We start from the raw sequence: 20,570 nt of genomic DNA on the forward strand, positions 1-20,570 counted from the left end.
AGGAGAGAGCAGAGGAGAGCTCACTGCCAGGGGGCCTGGCCTTGCTCCCCAGCTGGGGCCTGCACAGGACACAGCCACCAGAGCAGCTGGAGCCGGGAGGGACGTGCATGCGGGCACAGAACAGGGATGTCCTGGAGCAGCGGGCGGGGGTGAAGAGAGTGATACACTCCGGGGAGGAGGAAGGGCAGCGAGTGCGTCCCCCCCACCCCAACCACAGCGAGTGCATCTCCCCGCCCCCCCCCCCCCCCCCCCCGCCAAGTGTCTTCCTGCCCCGCCCCCACCCAGCCTGCTGGGGGAAGGTTACCTCTGTCAACAGGAAGGAGATGGCAGCGAAGGCAAACGACCACCCATACTTGTAGTTGAAATAGGTCTCCGTGTCCCTGGTCCTGTTGAGCATCTCATCGTTGATGCTGGAGATGTAGAGCACCAGGCCCACCACCAGAGAGAGGCCTGGGGCAAGGGCAAGGGGGTGCTTAGGGAAGAAGCCCGGGGAGTTTGCCGATGGGGCACCCACCTCCCCTTGGGGTTCAGGAAGGAAGCTGTGGGCCTTGTGGTAACAATGGTCTCCTTCTGGACTAGAACGAGAGCAGGAGCTCTCCTCCTAAGGACCTTGTTTAGACCATGACCTTCTAGAAAGTAGATAGTGGCTAAGAAAGCTCCCCATCCAGCCACCTTCTGGGCCAGGGAAGCCCCGTGGGTCTCAACCCACCTGCCCACTACGATGACCTGTCAGACATACTTGCCTGAGCCCCGTCCCTGAACATTCTGAGTCACTTGGCCTGGGCTGGGCCCCTGGCACTGTGCTCTCCTAAAGATAATGTGAAGTAAGGGTGTAGACCACTGAACTAGCACGTGGCTTTTGCTAGGCTGAGGAACGAGACGGGCTCCCTTGGTAGAGGCGGCCAGGGCGTCCAATCTCCATCTCCAGCAGGGGGTGGTGACCTCCTTGTGGAGACCAAGTGGCCCATGGTCTTCACAGCCCAGCTGACCGTGGGTGCGGCATATTGAGATTGTGAGGCAGGAGAGGTTAAGCCAGAGTTTGTCCAAATTCTGGCAAGCATTAAATCCAGAGGCCAGTGGGGCCCCAACTCCTGTGCGTGGTGCAAGTGACTGCCTCAGGCATTCAATTAGTTACTGTAACTGAATCAGGACATAATTAATTACTCTGTTTTGAGCTGTTCAGGCTTAATTCCACTCACATGATTAAACTAGGGCATCTTGTAGGGGAACATTAAAGGAAAGTAGGTGTGATTCAAGCCTTCCTTGGTGCTTGACTCACATTGGAATCATTGCTGGCCCAAGGGAATCCTCGTTATTGTTATCATGAAAACAACTTCAGGTGGCCCAGTTCACTCTGAGATTTCTGATCCCGCTGCCTGCTTCTGAAAAACTTCAGGCGCCTTGAAGCTACTGTACAGCCTTGACTATTTGAAGTTCATGGAAAGGTAAAGGAAAAGTTTAACCCCTGAGTCTGTACCTCTTAGACTAGGTAGAAATATCACCATGCAGAGGGCAGGCCTAGGACACTGCAGGTGCTCAATAAATACGTGTTGGATTGATGGATGGAAAGGTGGATGAATGGATTAATAGATGGAAGAATGGATGGGTCAGTTGAAAAAAAGATGGACAGATGAATGGAAGGAAGGAGGGAGGGAAGGAAGGAAGGAGAAAAGAAAGGAAGGAAAGAGGGAGGGAAGGAAGGAGAAAAGAAAGGAGGGAATGAAGGAAGGAGGGAAGGAAGGAGAAAAGGAAGGACGGACGGACCCTCTAGCCTTTGGGATGCCTCCTCCCAGATGTTACACGGACACCTGAAACTCAGCATTTCCCACACTAAATTCACGAGCTGGGCCCAAATCTGCTTCTTCTCCCGTGGTCCCTAGGTCAATGATGTGGCCCGTCATCCACCCACTGCCCAAGCAAGAACTTGGCACCACCGTTGACTCTTCCCTTGAAAACCTAGTCCTTGTCTTGTTGAGTTTACCTCTCTCCTGTGCCACCGAAATAACCTCTCACCTGCTCCCCCTGCCCCTGTCTTGCATCCCCCTCTCCCTTCATTCCCCAGGTGGTCATTCCCACATCCCCAAATATGATCATATCATCCCTCAGCTCAACATCCTCAAAATCTGAAGTTCCTCACAGCGTCCAAAATCTGTAAGGCGACCTCACATCTCATCTCTCCTCCCACCACGTTGCACCTTACCCCCCCTCCCCCCCCCCGCCCCATCCTCTCTCTTTCCTCCAGGCTCCCTTTCCATCCCCACCCCCAACCTCACTCTTTTACCTAACTCCTACTCATCCTTCAGCTCACCTTCTCCTGGTCATCTTCCCTGATCAACCCTTGGTCTGAGTTTCAGCCACTGCTCTCGCCCCATAGCAGTTCTGGCTGACTGCTATCATAGTCCTTTTTCTGCTGTGTTCAAATTCACTGTCTACTTGTTTATATCTCCCACTATGCTGACCTTTTTGGAGGCAATGATGCCAACACCAGAATAAAGTCTGGTAGATATCATGAATGAATGAATGAATGAATGAATGAATGAAAGACAACCTGGTGTCAATCCAAAAAGACAGATCCATATTTAAGGGACCTGGGCATGGGGTGTGACTGGAAAGTGAAGGGGACAGTAGGAGTCTCCTGTAGGATAGCTCAGGGCTGGGAGTGAAGGGGCCAGTATTCCAAAGGCAGGTTGCATTTTCTTGCAAAATCAGGAAGAAATACCCCCTTCAAAAATAAGTATGCTCACTACTGGTGGAACTAAGAAACAAGAGGTGGTAACAGTGAGGCGTGAGGAGACGGCCCAGGCTTGTAATCCCCACTCTGCCCCAGGTGAGTCTCGCAGGGTCATGGATGGACATGAGGTCATCAGCGGTGTCCCTCACTGTGACTCAGTTCTTCCTGGGGCACTGACTCAGTGGCTCCAGGGCCAGGGGTTGACCCACAGCTGTGATCAGTACTTCCCAGAGCAGAGCCATTGATCAAGAGTCCAGAGTGCACGAAAGAAAACAGCACGTCTTACCTGAGAGAATAAAAAAGATGCCGGAGACAAAGGCCAGTATAGTCCTATGGGGACGGATGTGTCCGATGTTGCTCAGGATAAACCCAATGAACATGAAGAAGAGGCTGACCAGAGGGAATGGTGTGGCCGAACGAATCATTTCTAATCGAGGGGACAAGAGGATACTGTCAGCTTCCCACGGCCTTACTTCCTGCTCACCCACCCAGTTCAAGTGTTCCTGGAAGTGTTTGCCAACCGGTCCCTGAAGTCTTCTGGCTGGCCCAGTTCTCTGGGCTCCATACCCTCCTTGGGGGGCCTGGGGACCTCCCAGTGCTGGCAGGGCTTCTGTCCCTGAGGCAGGGCTGGGAGGTCTGATTTCAAGGGCCAACATGTTTCTGTCTTTTCTCCCAGCACAAACTACTAGGCATCCAATATGGCAGCTGTGGAAGGGCCTGGTCACCCTTTTCCCTTCCTCTCCTGGGGGGTATTCTCCATGGGCAAAGGCATCTATCTCTGAGTGGTGCAGGAGACAGTTCCTGGCCTTGGTTTTCTTCAATTTTGGGAATGGTCTGCATATTAAATGTATCTTTGTCCTTGGTTCCTGAGAGATGACCTCTATATCCTTGGAATTTCCCAAGTGATAAGAGTGTCTTTGATATTCATAGTGGGCTCCCTGACTACACCGAGTTCCTCCCAATCAGCTGGCTCAGGATGGGGGCTGGAAAGACCAACCATGGGATTAGAAGTTTTGGGGTTTTGAGCCGTGTGATACAGGCCCGACTCGGAAGAGGAGGGGGAGATTGTGTTCAGTCATGTGGTTGATAGCTCACTCAACCTGCCTCTGTAATGCAGCCCAGTAAAAACTCGGCCCCAAAGCCTGGTTGTGTTTCCCGATTAGTGGACACATCCATGTGCCAGGATGGTGATGCGTCCTGATCCCGTGGGGAGAAGACATGGAGACTCGGCATTCAGTACCCTCCCAGATCTCACCCTACGTGCCTCTTTATTTGGTTGATCTTGATCTGTATCCTTTATAATAAAACTGTGATAAGTATTGCACTTTCCTGAATTCTACAAGTGGTTCTAGCAATTTTTTGAACCTGAGGGGGTCACAGGAATGCCTGACTTGTAGCCAGCTTGTCAGTAATGTTGGTGGCCTTGGGGACTTCCAAACTTCCAGCTGGTGTGTGAAGTGAGGGCAGTCCGGTTGGGGGCTGAGAACTTAGACTGTGACTTTGTGCTAACTTGGAGTGATTAGTATCAGAATTGTATTGCAAGTTCATACTGGTGGAGGTGGGTGATTCAGAATCAGCCCTGGTGAGGCAAAGGCCATGAAGTCAACCTTGGGGGCCAGAGAATTTGCATTAGCTCCCTGAGTAATATAGCTTGAATGCTTAGGGTGGAACCCTCATGACTGGGATCAATACCCTTATAAAAGAGACCCCACAGAGCTCCCTCTCCCCTTTATCTGCGTGAGAACACAGCAAGAAGGCGCCGGCTATAGCAGGGAGGGGGCCCTCACCAGAACGTGACCGTGCCGGCACCTTGATCTTGGACTTCCGGACTCTAGGACTGAAAGAAATTTCTGTTGTTGATAGACTACCTGGTCTGTGGCATTTTGCTCCAGCAGCCCGCACGGGCTAAGACACGAGGCAGAATGCCCTCTCCCTTGCCTGGGTCACAAGACCGTCATCGCCACTGGAAGAATAATTGGCAGAGTGAGCTCTGGTGAGCTCAGGCCAGCACCGCCGGCTGAGTCAAAGGGCGTTAGCTCTTGCAAAACAACCTGGTCTCCCCGACTCTTCCCTTCACCCTGCTCTGCTCTGGGAAGCCAGTGACCCAGGTCAGAAAGTCTGAGGCACCTACTTAAAACATTGACGGTAGACTCTGATGTCAGCTGGGTGTTCATGGGCATCACATACTCTATGGTGAAGCAGCGGCCCCGCTCCTCACCTGTGAAGACAAGAATCATTGACGTTTCCAGGTGATTCTTGAAACGTGGACGGGAAGTTAGTACATTCAAATGGGGTTCCCAGCTGCTTCTGGGGGCTTTGACCCACATTGTATTTGCACCTGGGCTGGATCTAACCCCAGGGCGTCCCGTCCCTGGCTGGTGACCCACATCTTTCCTGCAGACATCACATCCTGACATCACATGTTTCCTACAGAAGCGCCACTGTGAAGATGGACCCACGCATCAAGAGTCACATGGGAGGCAGACCGCCCTGCAAACCGGAGGTTGAATAACACATCTGGGCGGCCGTCTCGTTGCTCTGGGGCAGGCTCGGCCGACGATGGTGCATGGCTGGCTTAGACTCCCCAGGGTGGGTGTCATGGAACAGAGCCCGGAAAGCCTTGTCAATCATTTTGGAAGCCAAATACTAGGGACTTCAAACGCTGCTTCACATTTACATGTGACCATGTGATCGATGCCACATAGTCTAGGGCGGTGGGAGGTGAGGTCAACGTCAGGTGCCATTCCCAAAGCAGACACAAGTCACCAGGAGGACAGGCTTCGGGGTGCTCTCCCTGCTGAATACTGGTGGGCACCAATCACCACCCCCATCCTCCAAAACCCTGTTTATTATAAAGGGACCACATGCTCCCTCTGCCCAGTGTGCACGTAGGTGACAGGGCCCTTCAAGAAATGCTCAGTGATCACACTGTGGCAGTTCCAGCCAGCTCAGGCTTGTGGCCAGTCACGGAGTACGGAGATGCTCCTCCTGTGCAGGTGGCTCTGGGCCATGATTAAGGGATAAAGGCCAAGTGCTGGGAACGGCAACTCAAGGGTTCCAGAGAAGTCCCAGCAAACTGGAGGGAGGCCCAGATAGGCGGGATCCGAGCCTACACCATCTTGCAGATTTGGAAGGACCCGCATCTGTGTTTTCTCTTTCCCACTTCATGGGGTTGGAAGAGGAAAACCGCTAAGTAGTCCCCATTCTGTAAACTAGCGGATATATGTGACGCTGAGTCACGGAGACTCACTTCGCCTCCCCGGATCTTCACGTAAGGTTGGAAAAGTAAGTCCTGCCTTGGAGTGTTGTGGGGAGGCCCTGAGATGGAGAAGTCCCTGAACGGTTCCAGACCCGTGTGAGGCCACCTCGTCCAGCCTGCGAGGTGCAGTTCGGGGAAGGCGTGGTTACAGTCATCTTTCAGGTGAGGACACGCAGGTCCCGGGGGGATGACATCGTGACTCAGGGCTTGAGTTTGGAACGGGCCCTGGTCACTGCAGGGAGCGCCACCCAGAGTTGACGAGGACCGTCCCTGGTGAACCGCCCCCCGTCCAGCAGGGGCATCTCCTCCCTGTGGGAAGCCCCTCGGGCAGGTTTTCCAAGGAGGCACAAGCCGGCCCTCTCTCTGGGGCCAGGCTGTCCCAACCTGGGGTGCCCTTACCTGCGAGGAAGCAGACACGCCACAGGCCGGAGTGCAGGGACATCTTGATCTCCATGCTCTGGTTCTGGGGCAGGACCACGCCCTCCTCCAGGTACAGCCAGTAGTCAGTGCTGACCGCAATGCCCAGCAGACCCAGGCCACAGACAGCAAAGACACTGCTCAGCAGGGTCAGGGCCTTCCTCCCGCAGCCACTCATCTTCACCAGAGGTCGCTGGGCGGCCTGTGGCCAAGGTCCCGCCAGCAGGAGGTGCGCTCTGGAGGCAGAGAGAGGGTGGGCCGGTGGTAGCCACCATGGCTCTGAGCAGGCCAGGACGAGGGGTCTTCGGGAGGGAACTAAAGTCAACCCTATACGAAAAGGCACAGGGGCGCCTGGGTGGCTCAGTCAGGTGGGCATCTGACGTCGGCTCAGGTCATGATCTCACGGCTCATGAGTTCGAGCCCCGCATCGGGCTCTGTGCCGACAGCCCAGAGCCTGGAGCCTGCTTCGGATTCTGTGTCTCCCTCTCTCCCTCTCTGCCCCTCCCCCCTTCAAAAATAAATAAACATTTATTAATAAAGAAATAAATAAATATGTAAATAAGGCAGAGGGGCAGGGAAGGCATCTTGGGAGGGTATCTTCCTCATGGGCTCTAATCAGCTGCAGCTCTGGGTCAACACAAGTCAAGAAGCCACACCACAGTCCAAACCCAATGGGCCTCCTAAACCCACCTCATCAGAAACCATCTGACCTTGGCGGCCCAGCACGTGGTATTGGCAGGAGCCAGCTCTGAACCAGCCAGAGACCAGGCATCTACACAAAGTGAGCCATGAACACAGGTACCGATTCCTGCTGAGGCCAAGGCCCTGGGCTCAGAGCTGGGAAACACAGATGCCGACTCTGCCGACTCTGATGGAGCCCATGGGCCGGCTCAGAACCGAACTCTGGGTTAATCTAGAAACATCCAGGGAGCATCTAAAACTCCCTAAGGCCTGGGTTGCCAGCCTGAGAGATTCTGGTGCAACTGGGCTCATGTGGGGGCCGTGGTATCTTATAAACAGTCTGCACGATTCTAACGTAAAGCCCAAGTTGAGAACGACTGATCCTTCCTACTCAACGTGTGACCCACGGACAAGCAGCATCAGCGTCACCCCGGAGCTTGTCAGAAACGCAGAATCCCAGGGCCCTCCAATTTTCTTTAATTTTTTTTAAAAATTTTTTTTTTAACATTTATTTATTTTTGAGACAGAGAAAGAGCATGAACAGGGGAGGGTCAGAGAAAGAGGGAGACACAGAATCCGAAACAGGCTCCAGGCTCCGAGCGGTCAGCACGGAGCCCGACGCGGGGCTCGAACCCACGGACCGCGGGATCATGACCTGAGCCGACGTCGGACGCTTAACCGACTGAGCCACCCAGGCGCCCCTCCAATTTTCTAAACCAGAATCGACATTGCGACAAGACCCAGGTGAGCTGTGTATCTGCGGACCTCTGAGAAGCTCTGTGCCAAGCAAACACGCAACTATGCTACAATGTAGTCAGTGCCATGCTAGGGAAAGCCCAAGATGTGATGAGAGCCCCGAAGAGGGCCACCTAGTGGGGCTGCAGGGTGCAGGCACAGTTCTGGTAGGCTGGCGGCCCCCGGAAACTCTGACAAGTGTGTCTGGCCTGAGCCGGTCAAGCCTGCCACGCTGCCTGGCTGTCAGCACCTTCCAGTGGTCCTTTGCAGTAATACAAAGTCCAAAACGTTGAAATAGGACGTTGATGCTCACAAAGAGTCAGGTGCCTCAGCACCTGGGATAGGGAGGTGGGGTCACCGAGCTCAGGGCCCTGGGGGTGATCCAGCGGCCCTACCCAAAGCATAGCATCATCCCTCAGCTGAGACATGGGTACATCCTGGCTGAGCCAGCTGCAAGGGGACAGAAGCCACACTCAGGTCAGGAGGCTTGATTCGTCTGTGAGGTCTGAGCTTGCTGTAGGAGTGGAGAGAAGGAAGACAGGGAGGGAAATGGGTGCCCTTCACAAGAAGGGGGGACGTCCTGACCCTAGTTCCGCAGCACCGGCCCTGCCCCCTCAGCTGACTGTCTACAGAATAAGCCCCAGGCTGGTTTCCTGGAGGTGTGGGTGTGTGAGAACACAGAGAGAGGTTAAGAAATGTGCCCGAGGTTGCTGAGCCGGCCGGTGGTGGTACCTGCATTTGAACTTCACCCTGCCTCCTTCCTGAGACCTTGACTGTTCCGTTTCTGTGAGTGTTTTCCAAAGTGGGTTCCACGGAAGCAAAGGCGCCCTGCCCACCAGGCTGCAGAATACAATCCTTCCCATACTGGCTTTGACAGAGGAGGGAACAAGAAAATCCCAAACGGCCAGCCCCACCACCGAGCCACGTCATCGTCCACTCAGTGGGGTGGGCAGTAGAGCAGGATGGCTTGGCTCCCGGTTGGGTTACAAGCATCTAATAAAGCACCTACTGTGTGCGGAGCCCTGTGCTGGCTGCTACGAAAGAGGCAAAGGGAGCAGAGGCTTTGTTGTTCGCAGAGTTCACAGGCTGGAGAAGTATGAAACGGCAGCATCATGACCGTGACCTAAGGGGGGTGGGCAGGATCATAACAGGCAGAACCCAGAACTCTGGGTTCCCGGGGGGGGGGGGGGGGGTAGGCGGCCCGCAGGAGCCCTAGGGAAATGGCAGGTGGGCGGGGTGGTGACGTGGGACAGATAATAACGAAGACTTCCACAGCAATTTGCTGGGTACTCCCATGTGAGGCTTGCAAAACTCCAAAATCTGCCAGAGGGAATGGAATTGGTACCCCGCGGGTGGCTGGCAGGTAAGGGCAGGCGAGGAGAATAAAGGGATTAGATCCCCAGTGAGAGTAACAGCCCCGGATGTTGCAAGCGAGAGCTGGGAAACCTGGACCCAGCCTGGTCACTGACTCGCTGTGTAGGGTTGAAGCAGTAACCTTTCTGAGGGCTATTTTTTTTCTCCTATGTAACATAGAGGAAGAGAATAACAATGAAAGCTAAAGTGCATTGAATATTGATGATCGTTAGGCATTCTGCAAAACGCTTTAATCTGTACAGCTCTATTACCATCCCCATTTTACAGGCGAGCAAACTGAGGATCAGAGAGGTTAAGAAACCTGTCCAAGATGGCTCAGCTAGCAAGTGGTGGTGCCTGCATTTGAACTTCACCCCGCCTCCTTCCGAGACCTAACTTGTGCTTCCTCTGTGAGTGTTCTCCAAAGCGGGTTCCATGGAACAATATTCTAGCAAAAAGGACTCTGGTGGGGGGCAAAAAGGGCACGGGAAGCACGGCATCTAGGTCTTGAAGAGTCACCTTGCACACTAATATGTTATGGGCCTGAAAAGCATGTTTAGTTTTGCTCATTGCAATGTTTTCCAAACTTCTGCCTCCACAAAATGGCGCCTGTTTCCGTGACACCCACTCTGGGAACAGCGTTGCCCCCCTCCATGAAGAATGCTGAGCTCTAACCTGCCCACCCCACGAACTTGCTGGGGGATGAAATGCAGCAGGAGCTATGACAGCGCTTTGTAAGGAATTATTATCACACAGCAAAGGGCTAACAAGCAGACAGACCCGAGCTTCTGAAACACGACAGCTAGTGCCTGGCTGGAGCCGAATAGCCAATTTTAACAGTAAGCTTGACAGACAAAAAAAGATTTAGATCTTAGAGATTTGGGGAGAGGAAAGTAGAGAGGAGATTGGATCTGAAGCTATATAAGCAGGAAATAAAAGAGGCTGAAGTTGACCCAGCAGCCCAGCTCTGTCCTAGGAGACTCAAAGCCTGCAATGAGCTGGGCCAAAGGGAAAAAGTCCCCTTCCAGAGTGTGTAACAAATTTATGGAACGCTGCACAGAGCGAAAAGTGGTAATCTTACTCCCTACACCGTTATTTTGGTGCTTCGGTTATGAAATTATTTACTTACGAATAAATAATATCATTGGCTGAGGACTGGAAAGGCGCCTTGTGTATAGTAACTCATCAGGATTTCACGACAATCCCGGAAGTAGGTGGGATTAGCCCCATTTCACGGATGGGGAAACTGAGGCTCAGACAGGTTACGTAGCCTACAGGACATCACAGGTGGGTGACAGAGTACGGATTTAAATTTAGGTCTGATTCCAAAGTCTACACTCTGGCTACATCATCTCCCTACTGAAGAAATAAATGGGTTCAAGAAGTTTGGGGTGAAGAGGCACATCCAGAGCAGATCACTGGGGAATCTAGAAATGTACGTGACACAGGATTTTGGGAGATTGTCTTTGTAAACAGCCAAGTGTTAACACACGGCTGTCTTCTGCCCCTACTGGGTTTACTTCTAGGGGGTCAGCCGGCATATCTTCTCATATTGAGACGCATGCTCTAACCCACCATTTCCGATTCCGAAAACCACCTTTTAGGGCGAGAAGACTAACACATGCACTTCCCTCAAAGCACATTTAGGAAAATCAAGGTCCGTATGAGAGATTTACCTGGGATCACACAGCCAGTTCGTGGAGGGACAGAGTGCGAACCGGAAATCTTCTGAACGCTGATCCAATGTTTTTTTTTTTCTCTGTGCTGCACGGAAAATCATAAGGCAGAAGGTGAAAATTATTGCAATTTCCCACCATGAACATCTTAGTTTACGGCTTCCCACTCTTCTTCCCGTGTGACAATCTTCTAGCCATGTCTTCAGTGGGCGGGACAGGGATGGCAGTCCCCTGAAGGCACTCTGGTCTGGAATGAATTCCTAGTTCCCAAATGATCAGGTCTTTGCTTTCCTTTGGCTACTTCTCATGAGTCCTGTCCCTTGCCTACAACATCCATTTGGTTTTTCTCACGGGGGAGGCAGACCTTTTACACAAGCTGCTGACACCAGATGAGACGCTGACGCTATAATATTGAATGAAGAAAGCTGGGGGTATAAAACCACATGTTTGACCTGAGCTCAACTACGAAAAAAAATTCATAGACTGGGAAGAAATGAACCCAAATGTTGATGGTGGATACTTCCAGGTCACAAGGTTAGATGTATCTGATTTTCTCTATACTGTTCTGTGCTCGACAAAGCTTCTAAAAACAAACAAAACAAAACAAACCTGTACCCAGAGAAGAAAACCAAAGATTAGAGTCCTCAGTTGTCCAATCACTGCCCTATGTAAACAGAAATGCAGGGTCCCAGTTAATTTCCGGGCGAGAGATGCCCAAATCGAGTGTCATCCTTTGGAGGCTGGGGCCCAGAAGCATGGCGGCTTGGAGCCTTTGAAGATGATTTCCCTGGTGCCATTACCTCTATGAGTCTGCTTGTTAATTATCAGGAATTAACAGTCGCTAATTATCATCTGTGACTAGCAATTAGGGAGAAATGTCTTGCGGAGATTAAATCACTAATGCCACATTTCCCTGCCCAAGCCAATGATGAAGCACTTGGGTGCTCAGAGATAGGTGAGCTTCTAGACAGGAGTGGGAGACAGCCCAGGTGGAGAACTGGGAGTGTGGGGGGAGTGGTGGACAGGGTTTAACTGGGGAGAAGGAGAAAAGAAATGGAAGAAAAGTCCAACGCAGAATCCTGGTCTGTTTCCCACTAACCCAGAGAAAGCCCCATAGCACTTGAAGGGTTTGGGGTGGGGGTGGGGGTGGGGTCCTTGACAGGGCTTCTGAGTCAGTTCCAGCCGCTGCAACTCTCAGCTGGTCTACATGACTCAGTGGCCACTTGGCAGCAGAATGCACTGGTGACCAGAGGACAGCCCCCAGTGGTCCTGTGTCTCTGCCTGCTTCCCATCATGCTGACCCCCATCACATTCTACGGTGGTTAAAAAGTGACCACAGATTCTGTGACACTCTTCCCATTGAGAAGTGGGGTCGACACACCTCTCCTCCCGTTGAGTCTAGGCAGGTTTGTGACTACTTTGACCAACAGAGGCCGTGGACGTGTCCCATGTGACTTCTGAGGCTGGGTCACAGCAGGAGATGCCGTTTCTGCCTGGTTGTCTGGGGAGCCCGTGCAGAGGACAGCCAGTCCCCAGGTACAAAGCCCAACTCCCCCACGATCACCAAGCTGTGGAGCAGGAGGCTGTGTAGCCTCAACCCTGACATTTGGGGATGCAGGATGTTCAGCAGCATCTCTGGTCTCTAGCACCAGATGCCAATGCACCCCCGCTGTAATAGACAGAAATGCCCCCGGGGAGGCAAAATTACCTCTGGCTGAGAACCACTGCCTTGGAGGCCATAAACGGGTGTTCTGATTGACAGCCCAGCTGAGCACTTCCCAAATTCCTGACCCACAAAATCACGAGCAAAGTATGGTAGTTGTTGTTTTACACCATTGGGTTTTGAGGTAATTTGTAATACAGCACAAATTACCAAAATAACTTTATTACTCATTTGATTGGCATCTTCTCACCGCCTAAGTATGATATAAATTCCAGGTGGACTGAGGGTCAGTTTAATCCCTAGAATCTACAGCTATGCTGGGGAGCGAACGGCACGTGGGCTTTGGAATCAGGCAGATCTGACTTGCAGTGCCAATTCTCCCATGTCACACCCTGGGCAAGTCACATGACCACTCTGAACCTCAGTATCTTCATCTGTAAAGCAGGGAAAGCTGTGTAAGAATTGTTGTGAGGATTTATCCCAGTGTCATCAAATAAGACTGGGCCACCTCATGCCATCTCAGTACAGTGCTACGGTCAGAAAGTCCCACTGCCTGACACCCCAAAACAAGTGAACAACAGGGCAGATAATAGGGTAAATCTTTCCCTGAAAAAGCGCAAAATGTCCCGGACTTTCTCATCTCCATCCAGCTCTCCAATCGCCCTCTGATCGTGGCAATTGCTACCTGCAGAATTGCCTTCATTTCTACTCTGTCAAATCCCTACCCTCTCCAGCCTCCCTACCAACGAAGGCATTTGGATTGGAAAGATTTTAGGTTCTTCTCATCTCAGGAGCTAAAAGCACTCTGCATGATGATGTAAAAGGTGTCTTCGTGGTGGGCAGGGTGGTGTTTCTGCACAATAATAAATATAATATTGGCAAATATGTATTGAATTTTTAAGTGTCAAGCACATTAGAGGCTCAGCATCAGAAGGAGGTGAGTCACCTGAAGCCTTGAGACGTCTACGCATCACTACTGTCCTGCTCTCCCAACTTGGGACCCATCTCGCCTTAGTTAGAGACACTGCCCTCTACCAAGTGATCACGAAGTTGCTGGTTGGGCGCTGATGAGTGCTCCGTTTTCCATGCTGGACCCACCAAATTCTCCCTGCCCACAATGCTAATGCCTGTTGGAGGAAGTGAATATTACCAGGCAAGGATTCGCTGTCCTTTGACAAAAGCAGGACCCAAGGAATATGCTGTCTGTATTTTGAGTGCTCCCTGGCCTGCGGCTAAGAGCAAAAGCCAGAGTCAGTCTGTCCTGCCGGGAGTCCAGGCTGTAGAAGTGAGAAGGCAGAACTCTGGCACAACTCTGTGCCACCGTGACACTGCGTGCCCAAACCTCCTGCAATGGAGGTCAGTGTCTGATAGGAGGTTACTGATGGACTAGTTTCTAGAGGAAACCAAGAGCCATCACAAACATACACCAAGGGCCACTGCTTTTGCCAGAAAAAAAAAAAAAGTCCAGCCGGGGAGACTGCTGACCAAGATTTTGCTGAAGGTCCAACAAGATGCCCTACAAAATATCCATAATGTTTCTCCTCAGGCATGGCCACAGACCCCAAGGCAAGTGGGAGACGGTTTAATCAGGCAGTACTGATGAGCTGTGATAATAGCAACTGCACCGTTAATATGACTTTCTTTGTTGAATTATTCTATGCAAAATATATTGTTTCCATGCATTACAGATGTGAGCATACTGCACGTACCACAGTATAGCCTGATTTCATTTTGCTTAACATCATCAATATTTTCTGCACTGTTTTCAGCAGCTGCAGAATATATATCCTATGATTTGGATATACCAAAACTGATGCAACCATTTCCCGACTGTGGAACAACTGGGCTGTTTCAGAAAAAAAAAAGTTCCTTATTGTAAACAACGATAGGCAAACACCCTTATAGCGAAATACCTGTGGACATCTGCAAGTATTTTCTCAGGATATATTCCTGCAAGTGGAATTTCTGGGTTAAAGGATATGAAACATTTTAGCACTCTTAGAAGTATTGTCAGGCTTTTTAAAAAAGGTTTCAACGGTATTTTTACCCCTGCTACCTGACGTACAACAAAGGTCCCCTTATATGGACACACAGAATTCCAAAGTGCCCCAGTTAAGAGCTCTTCCCCTATCTTTGCCAAGAAGAAAAGAAGATTGGCACCTGGGCTCTGCTCAGCCCTGATTGCTATCCTCACTACATCAACATGGTTTTCAAGACTAAGTCTTCTATACAATTGATGATGCTCCAGGAAACATCTGAGCCTCCTTTATAAAGCAAAATGTCTTACATCGGTGATTTGAGACTTTTTGAGGTGCATAATCATCATCAATAGTGGAGGACGGTAGGCATGGATGCCTACATCAAGACCAGCTGAAAAAAAAAACAATATAAATAATACTATTATTGAAATAAAGAAGTGGACATATAAGTAACATAACAAAACAACAGCTATAATACAGTTGGAAAATATAGTGCTGTCTGTGTAGCAACAAAATGGTAAACTATAGGGCAGTAACCTTAATAAGTTATGTGCTAGTGCTGTATAAAGACAACACTAAAACTATTGATAAATGTAAAACAAGGCTGATAAATAAAGTATCATGTTTTCAGGTAGGGAGACAATGTAAGAAAAATGTTAACTCTCCCTAAATCAACCTATGAATTCAATGCAATGAGTTATCTTTAGAAAAAAGTGACATATGATTCTGGGGTTAGTTCAGAAAAAAGCCACAAGATAAAGGAAATACACTGACGTAAGCCTGACATGTTGTACAACTTTCCACTTGATGCGTGGGCCAGTTCATATGGAGTGTGGATCTGAGAGGCTGAGAAAAAGGCCATGAGGATCTCTAGCAGACTCATAATGCTACAGAGTCAATAATAGGCGTTCAGGGCTCACCAAGAAGGGCAGGTCTGATAAACAGCCCAATCTTTCAAACACAGGGCTCAGGAAGGCTTACGCTGCAGGTGAACAAGTAAGAGATCAGCTTCCGCAATATTTAAGCCTATTTAAAATCAGCTCAATTTACGATTGGATCTAGGCAATCTTCTCTGATCTAACAGACTGCCAAAAACAAAAGTAAATTCTGCTTGGGGGAGATAACACCATTAAGAACTACTACAATTTTCCATTCAAATGTGTAGCCTTCAATCAAAAATTACAAGACACATCAAGAGGCAAGACTATGACAAAACAAAAGAGACACCAGAAACAGGAATGATGAAAGTCATGACATAACATGACATTTCAAAAGTGCTTTAAGAAAGCAATCATCAGCCTAGAATTTCATACCCAACAAAAATATCCTTCAACACTGAACATTTTTCAATATTTTCATAAAAATGAAAACTGAGGAAATCTGTCATCAGCAAAGTTGCATCAAAATAAATACTCAAGAGATTCTTTAAGCAGAATGATCTGGTACTGAAGCATAGAAATACAGGAAAGAAGAAAAAAGAATGAAGAGGGTAACTGTGTGGGTAAATGTAAATAAATAGTGACTAAAAAGGAAAAATAATACTATATTGTAGGTTTAAAATATACGTAGACTGGGGCGCCTGGGTGGCGCAGTCGGTTAAGCGTCCGACTTCAGCCAGGTCACGATCTCGCGGTCCGGGAGTTCGAGCCCCGCGTCAGGCTCTGGGCTGATGGCTCAGAGCCTGGAGCCTGTTTCCGATTCTGTGTCTCCCTCTCTCTCTGCCCCTCCCCCGTTCATGCTCTGTCTCTCTCTGTCCCAAAAATAAATAAACGTTGAAAAAAAATTTTTTTTAAAAAAAAATAAATAAAATATACGTAGACTTATTTTGAAGCTAGTGTGCCTTTTTTTCCCCCTCTAATTTTAAGATTTTCTCTATGTCTGTTGAACTGAATGATGACAAAAACATGCCTTATCAAAACTTGTGGCATAAAACAAACTTAGGCTAGAAGGAAAATTGTAGCCTTAAAAGTATGTATTGGAAAAAAAGAAAAACTGAAAGTAAATTATCTAATTATCTATCTCAAGAAGATAGAAAAAATGCAAATAAACCTCTTCTCCAAATAGAAGGAAGAAAACAAAATAGCAGAAATTGATGAAAAAAACCAAGCATTCAATAAAAAAAAAATACACTAGTATAACTGGCAAACCCCCAGAAAGACAGAGAGAGACAGAGACCGAAAGAAAGGGAGAATGAATGAATGAATGAATGAATGAATGAATATCCAGGGCTAGCAAGGTTGTGAGACACAGGAACTTTCATATATACTTGGTGAAAGTGAATTTGCAGCTCTATTCGGGGACACCCACGAAACTTAAAAATGCAATTATTGCCTCCAGGAATGTACTCTATGGATAGAATCACAATCCTATACACAGATGTGCGTGGAAACCTATCTCCGCAGCACTACATGCACAGCAAGCAACTGTGGGGGAGGGGGTAGCTGGTTAAATAAATTAGGATTCAACCATATAATAGAATGCAAACTGTAGCTATTAAGTATGAGGAAGCTCTGTATGTTCAATATGGAGAGCTCTCCAAGATTAATTATTAGGTGATAAAGGCGAAAAATCCAAGAAATTGTATAGTATGATACTTGGGTTAAAAAAAATCATATATACTATATAAGTATACTTATACTATGTAAGTATGTATAAGTATTTTATATATGTATGTATATTTCTATCTATCTAATCTATGTATCTAAATATATACAGAGGGAGAGGAGGGAGAGGAGGGAGAGGGAGATCTCTAAGATAGTAGGTACTATATTCCAAAATTGTGAGCAGGGCACCCCAGGAAACTTATAGTGGAAAAATGGTGAAATGAATTCATGACTCTTTTCTTTTCTTTTTTTTCTTTTTTCTTTTCTTTTCTTTTCTTTTCTTTTCTTTTCTTTTCTTTCCCTTTCTTTTTTTCTTTCTTTCTCTTTCATTCCTTCTTTCAGAGAGAGAAAGTGAGTGGGGATGAGGGGCAGAGAGAGAGAGAGAGAGAGAGAGAGAGAGAGAGAGAGAGAGAGAATCTTAAGCAGGCTCCATGCCCAGTGCAGGGCCCAATGCAAGGCTCAATCCCAAGACCCTGGGATATGACCTGAGCTGAAATCAAGAGTTGGAAGCCTAGCCAAGTGAGCCACCCAGGCGTCCCTGGATTCATGACTCTTAAAGTACTCACCCACACTGATGGTGAAACTGTTAACTGAGTTGAAGATCGCGGGAGATGTGTGAAGAAGAATGTGTGAAAGGGCTACAGATGTGCCCTTGGCTGTTAAAAATACCTTATCGCACAGAGGGCAGAAGGGTGGGAAATCCCTGCCCCTAACCTCAAGTTCAGTGAGAGGATTCAGTGTATGCCGGGAGTCCGGTGGCCTGGTGTGTGAGTCTGGCCTAGAAAATCTAAAAGGAGAGAGATGTTGGCTACTTGTTGTGGTGGAGGGAGTGAAGGAGAGGTCAGTGTTGCTCGGCGGCTGGTTTGCACTGCCAGTCTGCTGGGGGCAAGGGATGTAGGAGTGTTCCCACAGATGAGTGGGCCAAGCCTGAGAGCATAGCATCAGCATGGAAGCGACTTACGTCCCATCCAAGGTGGCTGCCAGGAAGGGTGAAGGAGCCTTGGCAGAGAGAAGCTGGGAGGAAATCACTGGGTTCCCAAGAGCCTGAGGATGGAACCATGAGAGAGTGCAAAACCCACATGAAGGGAACAAGTTAGAAGGCATTAGGGATGGGTGTGGGGGGGGGGGAGGTGTCTCTGAAGAACCCAAGGACAGCACAGTGGTAAAAAGACCCAGCCTTGAACACCCCCAAGCCCAGAGAGTCTATGCCATGTCATGAAGAATGCCAGTCAGGTAAGAATTCTACCTCTCCTGCTCCCTCTTTCTGCCCCCACCCCCAAAACCCGCAGCAAGAGGGAGGAGTGCAGCTAAGCAGACAAGAGGCCAGCTGCACCCCTTTGCAGGGCTTTAGGCTTTCACCACAACACAGCTGAGCTAAGGGTGGACAACTGCAATCATTTTGCCTAAAGTTGGAAGGTTTGGCTACCACTTGGGACTGGACGGTGCAGTTACTGGCTGGGGAACTTCGCATTCCTGAGAGACCAGACAAGCAGTACAGGTTGTCTCGAGAAGAGCTATGCCCACTGAATCCATGTGAGAAAGGGGAGGGGACTGTCCTGTGATTACATCCCACAGGGATGTGTTCAGGGGCTTCAGGTTAAAAAAAACCGAAACTCCCATTTAAGGCCGTGTTTTCAGGAGCAAGAGAACGAGATCGACGCCCCTTCCTCTCCCTCCTTTTGGGCAACTTCCCCCATCTTGATCTACCACTGACGTGGCAGAAATGAGAACATGACAATGGCTTGGAGGCTGAGGTCCCACCTGCAGTGCTGCCTGGAGAGAGGAAGAGCCAGACTGAGCAGTCAGGAGTGGGTGTCGCGTCTGCACCAGCAAGGGGCCTGGCAGGGGTACAGGGGACACGTGGGCTGTGACTCTCCCCTAAGTCAGGGTGTCGCCACCCCCCCCTCTGGTGGCTCCCCACCTCTGCCTGTTTGCTGAGTCCTCCCCCCGCCCAGGGGGCCTGGGTGGAACAAGACTCCATTTCCTTTATTATTTATTTTTTTTCTAATCACCCATCCCTTCTGTGGCTCAATGAATCAGTTTCAGATTCACTTCCTGACGGCAGACCTACCCACGTTGGCAGGCTGTCTGAGGGTTTCATTAAATGATTCACATCCAGAACTACTTGAATGGCTTTCTCGTCTGTAGAATGGGATGATTATAGTAATGCTTCCCCATAGGGTGGTTTTGGTGGTGGTGGTGGGGGGGGGGGGTGGTTAGTGAACTGATACATGTTAAGGCACTTAAAATGGAAGCTCTCAGTAAAAGGAGGGGTGTGTAGGGCACTCACCCCCGCGGCTGGCTTAAGAGACTCATTTTTATTTCACGTGCCCACATTACAAATGCATACCAGGCACAAACACGCCTTGAAGACCCAGGGGATGAGCGTTAGAACCGGACAACCCATGACCACGATGATGAGGAGGGTGATGACGATTGCCACTTGGCAGGCCCATTTATCTACTGAGCGTCCCTAATCCCATCCTGAGATCCACCTTGCCAAGTTGCATTATTATCTGTTCTTTACATGGAGGAACCCGAGGTTGAAGACACGGCCGTCACCCAGCTCATAAGTGGCAGAGATTAGATTCACGCTTAGGTGTGTCCGGCCCCAAAGCCCACACTCTGTGCATTTCTCCCCCATGGAGTGATGGAGACCACCCCCCTCTTCCATCTAACCCACAGAGTTAAAAAAATTCCACTTTGTTCACCAATCCGGAGGTGGGCTCTTGAGTAAATTATGCGGGCACCTTGAACTTCTTTCCCTTCTGACCGGGGGTCTCCATCACCCCCCAGCCCTGCCACCAACCGTGAACCACAGGCACACCCTCCTTCCCTCCACCCTGCCAAGTCCCGCCCCCGCCGTGCAGCACGCGTGGGACCCCCGCAGCAAGGAGACACGGCAGTCCACCAGCAGACAGACGTCCTGGCCAGCCTATCACCAGCCCGGTGTGAAAAGAGACACCCCACTAACAGCCACCCCAACAGAAGTGGATTCGTATGTTGCAGGATTTGCGGAAACTCAAATCCTCTGTAGAAAAGGCAGAGTCGCATACTTCCCTCTTCTTTTAGATTCCACTTAAACGGAGCAGCCAAGAGGGTTGCAAACTACGTAATTCAATGGCACGAAGTCTTAATTGTTGCCAATTAGAAGCCCACTCATGCGGCCGCCTCCTTCCGTTCACAGCACCGGCGGCTCGGCCCCAGCTATAACATCACTGCCCCCACGGCTATCGGATACAATAAAGGCCAGCCAGGAATGAAAAACAACTCCATACCCCGTGTCTCAATACGTGTAGACAGGAAAAATGTTCAGACTTGATCTAATTTGGATGACACTGGCCATCCATCAGATCCAGTCTGCAAAAGCCCGCAGAGAGAGCCGGGCCCAGGCTTTTCTCCTTTCCTTAGCACCCTGATTTTGGGTCTGCTGCTTCTCTCATTTGTGCACCTTCTGCCTCCCCGATTCCAGG

At 49.8% G+C, this 20,570-nt stretch overlaps 1 protein-coding gene across 2 annotated transcripts in view; it reads right to left on the bottom strand.

The window, feature by feature from the left end:
• Positions 1 to 20,570, bottom strand: part of CACNG5 (calcium voltage-gated channel auxiliary subunit gamma 5) — a 41,259-nt gene that overhangs the window by 3,024 nt on the left and 17,665 nt on the right. Inside the window, exons 2-6 of one of the 2 annotated variants that reach the window (XM_040452165.1) lie at positions 10,853 to 10,940; positions 6,390 to 6,643; positions 4,863 to 4,949; positions 3,018 to 3,158; positions 305 to 450 (exon numbers count right to left, since the gene is read on the bottom strand). In XM_040452165.1, the coding sequence (XP_040308099.1) occupies positions 305 to 450; positions 3,018 to 3,158; positions 4,863 to 4,949; positions 6,390 to 6,585 (570 nt within the window). In that variant the 5' untranslated portion in view covers positions 6,586 to 6,643; positions 10,853 to 10,940. The remainder of the gene's footprint in view (positions 1 to 304; positions 451 to 3,017; positions 3,159 to 4,862; positions 4,950 to 6,389; positions 6,644 to 10,852; positions 10,941 to 20,570) is intronic. The other variant, XM_040452166.1, reaches the window with a different exon arrangement.

This window comes from Herpailurus yagouaroundi, unplaced genomic scaffold (genome assembly GCF_014898765.1).
Source record: "Herpailurus yagouaroundi ecotype Mexico unplaced genomic scaffold, PumYag 206, whole genome shotgun sequence".
Taxonomy (NCBI): domain Eukaryota; kingdom Metazoa; phylum Chordata; class Mammalia; order Carnivora; family Felidae; genus Herpailurus; species Herpailurus yagouaroundi.